This window comes from Belonocnema kinseyi, chromosome 10 (assembly GCF_010883055.1).
Source record: "Belonocnema kinseyi isolate 2016_QV_RU_SX_M_011 chromosome 10, B_treatae_v1, whole genome shotgun sequence".
NCBI classification, from domain to species: domain Eukaryota; kingdom Metazoa; phylum Arthropoda; class Insecta; order Hymenoptera; family Cynipidae; genus Belonocnema; species Belonocnema kinseyi.
The window spans coordinates 99,239,193-99,251,569 of record NC_046666.1 but is presented as its reverse complement, the minus strand read 5'-3'; the positions used below and the strand labels follow the sequence as shown (position 1 = coordinate 99,251,569).

At 30.2% G+C, this 12,377-nt stretch overlaps 1 protein-coding gene across 4 annotated transcripts in view; it reads left to right on the top strand.

Annotated features, from left to right (window-relative positions):
- Positions 1-12,377, top strand: part of LOC117182096 (anamorsin homolog) — an 87,036-nt gene that overhangs the window by 18,787 nt on the left and 55,872 nt on the right. For all 4 annotated transcript variants that reach the window (XM_033375124.1, XM_033375123.1, XM_033375127.1 and 1 more), the window contains exon 2: positions 857-1,140. In XM_033375124.1, coding sequence (XP_033231015.1) covers positions 857-1,140 — 284 coding nt within the window. The remainder of the gene's footprint in view (positions 1-856; positions 1,141-12,377) is intronic.

Here is a 12,377-nt window from a genome sequence, read left to right as displayed (position 1 = left end):
CTTGAAATGTTTGGTATTGGATATTGTTGACAGATGCCAATACGCCAATTAGCACAATTGGTAAGTTCCGACAGTGCCTACAAGTGTGCCTACTGGCCGCTACATGGCAATACCGGTTTCATATGTATACACCTGGTACAGGCTAAAATATTCCTTAAAGTGTGCACTTGAAGATCGGCTTGCTCAATTTTGATAGTTTTTGTGAATTACCAAGAAAAATTCGCAAATAATTGAGCCACCACCAGTTTCAGTCCTGATCATGCAGACGGGCCGCTGAGCCCGGTTGGCTTCACTAAACAATTGAGTGGTGAAAAATGAGAAATTACTGTTTGATATACTTTTGATCTAGCTATTTTCAAATAATTTCGGACAATGCTAATAATTTATTTAGTTAATTATAATTATTTTAAATAAATGATGTAAAAAAAATCTTAGGCACGTTTTCAGTAATTTTCAGTAATTTTCAATTTTTTCAATTATGATACCATTGACTTTACATTTTTTCTTGATTTCTCAAGATTTGGAAATAAAACTTTAAAACTTTTCAAGGATGTTTTAACGACTTGAAGTTAAATAATTTAACTCCTAATTCACGAAGTGTTCAATTAAAGAAGTTTAATTTTGAATTTTTCCAACTTAAAATAATAAAATGTTTAAAATATTAAAGTTCATTAATTGATTCTTTAATTTAGATAATTGAAAATAACGTGGATTTACATTTTTGGAATTGAATTTGAATGTTTGAAGTCTATCATTGTGTTAATCAAGTGTTAGTACCTTCCATTTTATACTTGTAATTTATTGAGCATTCTAAAACAAATTTATAAAATGTTGATGAAACGATCTACTTTTCTAGCTAATCACAGCCCATCGTCCATTGATGTAATCATTTCTGGATTTGGAAACGTATTTGTACTAAATAATGAGGCACTTAAAAAATCCCTTCAAATTTTAAAACCAAAAGGAGTCATTGTTCTTCGCGAATCTATCAAGGAACTAAAAAAGACAAACATAGATCAGATTTCAAAGCTCAAGTTGAACGGGTTTCGTCTAAAAACTTCAGAATCCGAACATGACAAAATGGGAGATGAAGGCGAAACGGATGTATGTGTAGTAGTAGCAGAGAAGCCATCTTATGAGGTAATAAATGTTTACAAACATGAATTTAGCAAGTATAAATATTAAATTGGAATTAATTATTTGGATTTCAGATTGTAATTACTTGTTTGTTGTTATTGATTGAAACACTGTCGATTTGATTTTATAAACCATTCGACATTTCTTACACACTTCCTCATATGATAAATATTACTTACAATGTTTGTGGTATTTCCACTTAATTAATAGTTTTCAATTTTATTTATACACTGAACAAAATTTGGGCAAACAGCTGTCTTTTTAGTGGCAACGCAGCGCCACCACGCCGGTTGGTGCAGCGGCCAGACCACATTTAAGTAAGCTATAGTACCAACCGTGCGAGCAGATCCATTCCCGCGTGTTGGGAACAGAGCAGTCCCACAAAAGAGAATGAAATTGCTCCACGAGTCTAGAAATAGATTTTCGCGGACAAATGAAGATGCAGGTCGCAGTTAAGTTTTGTGGTCGTGTAAAGAATTAAGTACACCAGAAATCAATAGTGGTCAATGCCTAAACAGAAATATAATAAAATGAATGGTTTAAAAGACATTTTATTTTCATGTAAAATGTTGTAAACTAATAGACATCTATCGAATTTTTACCAGATAAAATATTTTGATGGTATAAAAAATAATTTAAAAATACTTGACCATGTTCGTTAAAAAGAAACAAAATTTTAAACATAACACTTCATGATTTTTATTAACAAATTGTATAAACAATTGCGTGATAGTCGCGTATAAAAAATTACATTTTTATAAAACTTGCTGTGGTTAATCTTATACTGGAAATTATATCAATAATCCTAATTGTTGTCATTAAATAAAACACATATAAACTAGTTTATATAATTTTTTAAGAAGAATTCCTATTATTAGCTCAAAAGAAACCTTTTCCTTTAAATAACACCATAAAGGAAGGTGTCAAGCGTCCGTGAAAACCGGGAATTTTTCACCTAAACCTTGAATTTTTGTTCTTTGGGCACAGTTATTTCACTGAAATTCGAAATGTAATTTAAATCTTTTAGCCGATTAACAAAGAAACATCTCGTTTGGAATAAATCTTGATACTGAACAGTTTTTTACTTACCAATACATAATTTATCTTTTGTTAATTGCAGAATAAATGAAGAGATTTCAACGCACTTTTTGTAGACTGTACCATTTATTTTATAGATTGTAATGAACAGACATTAATATTATATAGTTGAAGTTATTGAATAGTTGAAGCAGAATATAGTTAAGGTATACGATTTTTGTGTTATTTAACTTCAAAGTAATGAAAATTTCTATGTATATTCAGTTTTACAATTAGAATGAGCCATGGCCATATAACGGATATTTTGAGATTTAAAAAATTTTTAATATATTTCTAAACATTTTAAAATATTTTTAAACATTTAAAAGTATTTGAGAAACTTCACAAAGATTTAAAAATATTTTTGAAGATTTCAGAAGATTTTACTAACAGAGATTTAAGAAAGATTTTACAAGTGTTACAAAAGATCTCAGAAAGATTTTAGAATTTTAAAAAATTAAAAAGAAGTGTACACTAGCTGTAACAGATCTCATAAAGATTTCGGATATTTAATGACGATTTTAAAGATTTGGAAGATTTCTTCAGAATATCGTAAAGATTTTAAAATAATACAAGAATTTCAAAGATTTTATATTTCAATGACTTCATACAAATACAAATACAAAATATTTCAGATATGTTCAACATATGTTTTAAAGAATTCATAAGGAATTCAAAAGATTTCAAAGATTGACAAAAGAGTAAAAAAGTCAATGTACTCAAAAAACTAATTATACATATAAAAGTAACCAATTTCAAAATATTATCAAAGTTTTAAAATTTTTTTTTTTTATAAATGAAGGATAAAGAATTTTCAGCGTCAGGTATAAAATAAACTCTCATTTATAAATTGATGGTAATACAATTTTTCGAAAACCTTAAAAATAAGAATAATTATAAAAATGTGAATATAATAAAAAGATTCCTGAAACTTATTACAAAATTTAAGAAGAAAATAAGACATTTTTGCTGGTTGATTTTCAACTAATCTATTCAGATTCTTACATTTTAAAAATAGCAGAAGATATAATCTAAACCATAGATTACAAAAAATTTCCATATTTGAAAACATCCTTGGTACAGTGTTTAAATCAAAATACATTTCTTTTGACAAATTCAGTCAAAAATGGTCTCTACAGCAAAAGAAAAAGGAAGTATAAAAGAAAAGATTCAACTAAAACTGTCAGCATACATTTTTGATATATGTATTTGTTTTATTATACATAATACATTTTATGTGAAAGTTGTGCAGAACTCAATCAAAACAATTAAAAAAAAAAGATCGAATTCACGACGACGATAGAGATTGCTTTTTTTTTAAATAAGTTAATAATATTTTAGAGTTTAGATGTATTTCTAGTGTCTAACGCCAGCGAAAATACTGATAATGCTCAGCAAAATACTCATCGTAGCGTGCCTATGTAAATACATAAAAATTTAGCCCTTTTTAATCAAAATATCCATGTAAACATGCCTAGCGCGAAAAATCTACAACAAGCGGGATTGGAAATTTTACATAAAAGCGAAACGCTTGTTACCACCGCTGTTTCTAGGAAACCCCTAGAAACGGGAAAAACTTGAAAATAAACGTCAGTGCAGTTTATTATTACATCTATAAACTGTAACGTGTTGCAATGAAATGCGTATTGCGCTTCTTAATTGATAAACAAAGTGCAATTATTGGCAAATTTGCTTGTTTTAAGAATTTGGTCTCATTTTTTTTTGATGAACAATATAAGCGTGATAATGGTCATCGAAAGTGATTTCTTCAAAAATCTTGACATGAAAGAAAGCGTCATCATTTATTTTAATTATTTTTATTATTTCACCGAATTCTTTTTCGCTTCCTTCCATATTTGTAACTACGATTACCCCAACTTTATACGATGTACCATACACTTGAACCTGATTATAGTATTCGGCCTGGTTTGCGAATTCTGACTTATTAAAGTAAGATTTCGCTTCGGAATCGCTCTTATCTTGAGATCCGAAAGCTACTGGATTGCTTTCAACACTATCGATCACTTGACACGTTTTCAATATTTGCTTTATTGCAACCGTTACTAATAAGTTTTTGCTACAATTTGTTGATTGTACATTCGATTTTAATTGTCTTTGTCGAGATTCAAAACGCATGCACCAATAATGAATGAATGGTCCATTTTGTAATAGGAGTCTGGGGTATTGAATGAGATTATGCAATTTCGGTTTTAAATGTCCAAAAAGCTTTACATACAATTCATTATGCTTTTTTATTAGTTTTTTAAAAACTGCAGCGTCTGATTCAATTATTCGCGGAGAAGTTACAATATCCAAAATTTGTCTCAGATATTTATAAAGTTCCCAACCAGCATCGTTTTCAGGAATCAATTCGCCAATAATGAGACCAAAGTATCGCACAAAGCAAAGCATCTCAGATGCAGACATTTTTAAATTCAATTTCTTTTTCAATCTATTTATCGAGATTATTGGAAGAATATTAGAAATTGTTGGACCGTATTCAAAATTTTTTATACGTGAATTTAAAACTTCTAGGGTGAAATATTTATCTTAAAAAATAAATTTGAATATTATTGACCGCATGACATATACGCATATACCCTCTAAAAGGTCGTGCATATGTCCACAACAAAGTTTTTCGTGATGTGGAAATTTTTTATTTTATTAAATGTGCACGGTTCTTTAATGCCAGTTGCCGATGCATCTGATGCTTTAACGTCTTGTTCATAATTTGTGGGCGTTCTCAATTTTGGTTTCATCTTCTGCTGCTAGCTTTTCAGATTCTGAGGACGAAATTTTACATATTCTACAGAAATAGTTGGCTTTGAATGATTCTACTAGATCGAATATGCTAGTAAGACCTAGATTATCACTTAAGATTAATAATAATTGAAATTTTACACGCCGTAAGACGCCATCTACTTCAATGAATATTCCGTCGCTTTGAAGGTAATTGATTTCTTGGACAATTTTCCTGAAAACCGTTTCATTTGAGCACTTCTTTTTATCCTCACTGTGAACTAAGGTTGTTAGGAATATGCTATTCAATCGAGATACTATATGCGGTGGAAAACAAGAAATAGAAGCGTGAACAGTACCGAATTTGTTTACACCAGCATGGCTGCCTAAGGGATTTCCCGTTTCAAGGTCGGCATAGAACAAAAACAGAGGCAGAACGACCTCGCCCACAATTTTGGAGTCATTTTCCCGCCACAAATGAGCTTTTCAATATAATCCAATATTTGCTTAAACATTCCCGGTATTTCTAAGAATAATTTCAAAGTTTTTCTGAGAGGAATATGCATTGCGTAAACGTTCTCAGGTACAAAAAGTAATTCATTTTTAACAATTTTTTCCACAAAAGTTTCTCCAATTTTAAATTCTTCAGGTTCCATAAATCCCTTCTTTCTTAAAAGATCGAATCGTTTAGCTTCAGTGGATACATGTTCAAAAACTGAACTGTGCTGGCGGAAGAATTTTTCTACCTCACGTAAAGAATGATCTGAGACATGAATTTCTTTTAAGATATGTATAATATCGCGTTTTAATGACGGCAGGTACACACTTCGAATAAAATCATCCATATAGTCTACGACAAGTTGAACGATTTTTCCTGGAAGACTAGGATCTCCGTACAATACCAAAATAAAAGTCAAAACATAATCTATCATCATTATGAGATCCATATTTGCGAATTCAAGTGATATTTACAAAATGTGGTGAAGTGGTCAACGAACGATATCCAGAACTACGGACCCAAATTAGTCCTCAATGAGCCCCAAATGATGCGAGGAGTAAAAATACGTTTAATTGTTTTCTTCATGTATTTTTTATAACGTTAAGGTGGCACAACACCATGTAAAAACAAAAAAAGGGCAAAGGAAATATCACGTGACCTTCGGTCGATGATTTTTCAAGAGCCTTAAATGAGCCTGAAATTATGCAAGAGAAAAAAAGAAAATATTTTGTTTTAGCAACTTTGTTTAAACAAAAATTGTTTAAACATTTTTTAAAAATTTAAATTATTATCTTCCAAGACCCCTTAATGAGCCCTAAACTAGTTTATAAGGTGAATTTTTAGTAAAATCAGTTTTATAACGTTTTAAATCAATCTTGAACCAACTTATTGTTAAGCTATTGCAAACACTATTTTTTGCAAAAAATAAAAGAGCACAAATTTTAGGACTACGGACCCAAATTAGTCCTCAATGAGCCCTAAATGATGCGAGGAGTAAAAATACGTTTAATTATTTTCTTCGTGTATTTTTTATAACGTTAAGGTGGCACAACACCATGTAAAAACAAAAAAAAGGGCAAAGGAAATATCACGCGACCTTCGGTCGATGATTTTTCAAGAGCCTTAAATGAGCCTGCAATTATGCAAGAGAAAAAAAATAAAATATTTTGTTTTGGCAAATTTGTTTAAACAAAAATTGTTTAAACATTTAAAAAAAATTTAAATTATTATCTTCCCAGAACCCTTAATGAGCCCTAAACTATTTCATAAGGTGAATTTTTAGTAAAATCATTTTTATAACGTTTTAAATCAATCTTGAACCAACTTATTGTTAAGCTATTGCAAACACTATTTTTTACAAAAAATACGAGAGCCCAAAATTTAGGACTACTTGACCAAATTAGTCCTCAATGAGCCCTAAATTATGTGAGGAGTAAAAATGGGTTTACTTGTTTTCTTCATGCATTTTCTATAACGTTAAGGTGGCACAACACTATATATATAAAAAAGGGCAAAAAAAATATCGCGCGACCTTCGGTCGATGATTTTTCAGGAGCCTTAAATGAGCTTGAAATTATGCAGGAGAAAAGAAAATTGTTTAAACAATTTATTGTAAAATTCAAATACCATATTTATGGAGCCCCAAGTGAGCCTTGACATTGGGTAAAGGAAGAAAATGGTTTACATCAATTTTACTAGAATTGTTTAAACAAAAAATGTTTAAACAATCTTTTTAAATTTTTCATTATCATATTCCCAGAGCCCTAAGTGAGCTCTAAATTATTGTATAAGGTGAATTTTCCGTGAAATCATTTTTAGCACCTTTTACAGCAATGTTCGACCAGCTTAACGTTAAGCTAGCGCAAAAACTATTTAAAAAAATAAAAGAGCCCAAAATTTAGGACCACGGGCCAACATTAGCCCTAAATGAGCCCTTAATTATGAAATAGGTTACATCTCTATACCTTTATAGTGTTGTGCTAGCATAACATACCTACTCTATAGTATACCTATATGCGTACATATAATGTATGCTCAATTAACTTTGATAAGATTATACGCGAAACAATCAAATCTCCCTTTCTCTCTGATTCTCGATTAGAAATTTTAAGGTAAAGTAGAAAAAATAGAGTTTTCGATAAAAGAACCAAATTCCCGGGGCTTTCCCGGTTTAAAAAATCTCAGTTTTTTCTCATTTTCCAGTCCACTAGAAACCCTATATATCAAAATAATTTTTCTTATTACCACAACGTGTAGAATGAAGCTCTTGGCTATGTCAACTTTTGAAATAGGCACCGAACGTGAATCATTGAGCTTCATAGTTTTATGAATAGTTACAGATAGCGGTAGCAGTAATAACGCTAACAGACTTGCATGATTACCTGAAAAATAATTATTGCGCTACTTAGTATCTAATAAAGTAAAATAATATATAGTACACATTTTTTCCTTTTACTTAGTTCAGGAATGTTTACATCGTATTTTAAACCAGACAGACAGTGCCATGTTTACGTGTATAAAACCATTGGCACATGGGTCATTTACAAAATACGTGATACGTTCCAGAAAAGATATGTAAAATCTTTGGATCCTAGGAGCCGCAGGCGTCATTTACAAAATACGTGATACGTTCCGGCAAAGATATATAAAATCTTTGGATCCTTGGAGGATGGGGTCTGCCAAAATATTATTCCTTATATAAAGAACAATCGGAGAAGCATCACAGGGGGGGGGGGGGGGCTTATGAAGCTCCCTAAAAACGTATCACGTATTTTGTGAATGACCCCTGATAAATATGTTGTTTTTGAAAGGAAATAATTTGATACGTATTTTACCGTCTTCATGGAAAAAAAACCATTTTCGCGAAGTCATGAGTATTTAAAATTTTATAACGGCAGTTTTTCTTATAATACTAATAGTTGATTTTCTAAAAAAATAACCTACCTTTATTTTCTCAAGTGGTATTCGAATGTTGAAATAATTTTGTAATTTTCATGCGGGGCTAAACTTTGCTTTACGCCAAGAGAATGCTTGGTTCCAAAAATTGAAATTGGTCAAACACGGGCATTTGTCTAAAGAACCACCCAACAATTTCAAATAATCGTAACTTTGGAAAAATAATTTTGTTGCAAAAACAATTAAGGGCTGTCATATTTTCTTCAAAAAGTAATTTTAATACATCAAATTTTATTTGCGCTGCCTGTCTGCTTCGAAATAAATTAGGTGTAATGAAAAAAGAGCAGCTTTTAAATCAAGTTTCTGTAGAATGGCAACTTACATATTGAAAGTAAATTTGATAATACAATTAAAAACGTAATGTCATGAGCCAAATAATTGCCGTAAAAACATATAATACCTTGGTCAATTAATTCCCTACTATTTCTGATAAATTCCTTGACCTCCTTTATTTTCGATTTTAAGCAAATAGGGATAATTTTGGAAGCTAATTGAGGCCAAACGTTGCAAAATGAGGAGTAAAGTGGCACACGATCTTTTGCATTAGGCGCGAGGTGTTTTTTCACCTCTTCAAGCATACTTCTTTGGAAGTCGGATTCAAGCTATTAAGTTAAACATTATTAATTCCAATTTGTAAAAGTATCCTTAGTGGAAAATTTTTCACAAAAAAGTACAACAATTCAAAACCATTTTTAAAGGAGTCTACAAATAAATACAATAAATTACAACCAAAGAATTTTTCGGGGACGAAATATGTTTTTTTTTTAAACCTCCATAAGTTTTGGCCACATTTAGATATTCATTATTATTTTTATTTTATTTTGGTAGCGTTCATCGTCTTCTTTCGTAATCTGCCGGTAAGTAAAAATAGGTTTAAAATTAACGCAGAGATTTATCTGAAAAAATTCAAAGTTGATTTTTTCAACAAACCCACCTTGAATTTTATTGGCAATTTTTTTTACCTTGTACTTTGATATTGAAGGTATTTTGTAAGTTTTATGCTTGCTGAATAAGGTTTAAGGCTAGGAGTCTTTTTTTTTCTTACAATCACATTTTATATTTTATCTTGCAGACAAGGACAGATACGAAAAAATGACGAGATAAAAGTTTGCACTTTTAAAAAAAGTTGTATGAAAAATGTCTCTTGTTCTTTTGCGATATCTTAAATTTTCACGAAAAGAATGAGGAAATTACATTTTTAGAGGGGGGGGGGGAATTACCCTAGACTCAAAAATGGCTTAGCCCGTATGATGCTGTTAAGATGCCTTTCTTCTAATAGAAGCAATAGTAACAACATATGCACACAAAAAAGGACTAGTTTTCCTGAAAATATTTTCTCCTTAGAATCTTGAGAAAATGCAAAGAATATATTTTCTGTAAAATCCCACATTTCCTATTCTTCAAAATATTTTTGAAAAATCTCTGCTATTGAAAGAAAGGCATCTTATTAGCAGCGTGTGGGCTGAGCAATTTTTGAGACTAGGAGATTGTTGTCCCTAAAAAAGTGATTTCTGAATTTTTCTCGCAAACGACAAAAGATATCGCAAAAGAACAAGAGACATTTTTTATATAACTTTGTATATGTGCAAACAAGATATCGTTATTATCACGATATGGATAACAAGATATCGTAATTATCAAATCACTAGTTCAAAAAAATTTTCAAAAAATGTGAAGGTAGTTTTTTTTGAGAAAATGCAATTTTAATTTTTTCAGAAAAACCGCTGCTTTTTTCAATTTTAATCCTTTTTCATTTTCCGGCGGATTATGATAGAAGATGATAAACGTTATAAGAATAAAAGGAAAATAATAAATATCGCAATTAGATCAAAACTTATAAAGGGTTTAAGAAAAAAATTAGGGGTTTTTTTGAGAAATAAACCATAAAATTCAAATACACATAACTTCTGATAAAACCTTGTCTTCAAATCGGAAAAAGAAAATATTTCATCCCCAAGAGATTCTGCGGGTACAAGTGTAGAAAGTTGTCTAATTTGAAATGGTTTTGGTCATAATATGTACTTATTCTTATATTTTATTAGACTGAAATTGATCGAAATTAAACTAAAGAAGGATCTAATTGAATCTCTAAAGAAAAGCCTCAAGAGTTAAGGAACAGCCTTTATGTGTTAAGGCGTGTTGATCAATAAATTAATTAAAATACTTGAAATATTAATTAATTACAAATGATACGTAATGTATACTTTTTTATAGTAAAAGGCTCAAATATTTAAAAGAAAATATGCTTACTAATGCTATTCCAAGTGGAGGTAAGGACTTTAAATCTCTCTGTATAGTTATTCTCCCATTCACGAATAAAATCCTCCGCTAAATAGTTATCTCTTTTTGGATCGGTTAGACACTGAAAGCCACACAGCTCATTTTCTAAAGAAGAAAACGAGATCCAGAAAAATTAATAAAAAAGCGAATTTCTTTAATACAATCTTTGTAAAATGTTTTTTTTGTCAGTTACCTAGAGTTCTTTTCGATTCAGAAATTAGATCTGAATCGTCTAAGGAGTCAGTTAAATACCCGCTAGCCTTAATTGTTTTCTGATAAGTTTGTAATGATTGTACAAACAACCTCGAGCACTCACAACCTGCCGGTCTTCATTTCTGTAGTATGCTATGTAGAATAAATTTTTATCCTCTGTTGGGAATAGATCCATACAATCTTGCCGAACCTTTATAAACTGTTCAGGTTTAATCCTGTAAAGAAGAGGCAAATATAAAATTTAAAAAAGTAGTATAGGTTTTATAACATTAAATATCGTATTTAGTTCATTGAACCACCCCTTTCACTATAAATTAGTTTAAATTGACTAGAAAAAATGTACATGTGTTTTTATTAATGATTAGCAAAGTTGATGCTGGATGACTTTTTGCTCAAGAAACTGAAAATTTTTTTAGAATAATTACACAAATTCATTAGTAAAATAATTTAACGTAGATGTGAGAGTAACTGAAAAAAGTACTCAATTTCGACAAATAATTATTTAAATAAACCAGCGAATCTAGTAAACTTGTTGTTTCTTTTCAAGTCGTCATTTGGAACTAGTTTAGATTTAATGAGAAAGCTCATTTTTCCGTCAAGCCCCTACAGATATTTATGATTATGAACTCAAGCAGAAATTCATATTACGAAGCAAAATTAAAGTCTACACATATTACTCTATTTCAAATTTAAAGAAATAAAAATCTACTTCTACATAACTCAACAGAATTCAATACTAAAAATTGTTCTAAATTTTCCCATACATACAAAAGTATTAAAACTCAAAAGAATAAACTAATGAGAAATTTGTGAAATGGGGTAACTGAAAAAATATATTAAAAGTACAAGTCACGCCTACTCTTTAGGGTCATATACTGTAGATAAAATTTTTAATAAATAAAACGTAAGGGGTTAAGAAGTAACACAAATTTCTACTTTCAGTTCTTCAACATGCAAATACCATACAAGCAAAGAAATAGCATGCTACTTTCAACTACCTCTCATTTACCCATTTATTGTTAGCCAATTATAAAAAAACTTACGTGTATGTCAGGGGATTTTCTTTTATTAAATCTAAGATCAAAATATTCTTTAATTTAGAGTAATCAAGTATCTTCGAGATTCTGTATCCCCCTAAGACAATTCGTGACATACATCATTTTTTTTATAATTAAATTCATCTAGAAATAACAATAATATATTCAATGAGCGAAACAAAAAGGGAATTACAAAAGCAGCAAATATTCTGCAAAAATATCATTAGTTTATAAATTATTATCACAGTAAATATTATTTTACATAGGAAAGCAGTTTTCTCCCTAAATAAATGTAAAAAAAAAATTTATTCAATTATATTGTAAAAAAATTGAGTTAACCATAATCACGTCTCACAACCGTGAGATAGGTGGTTACAGTCTGTAAAGGAATCAATACGACGATCCAGCAAAAGCCTCGTGCACCCTAAGAACACGGAGCG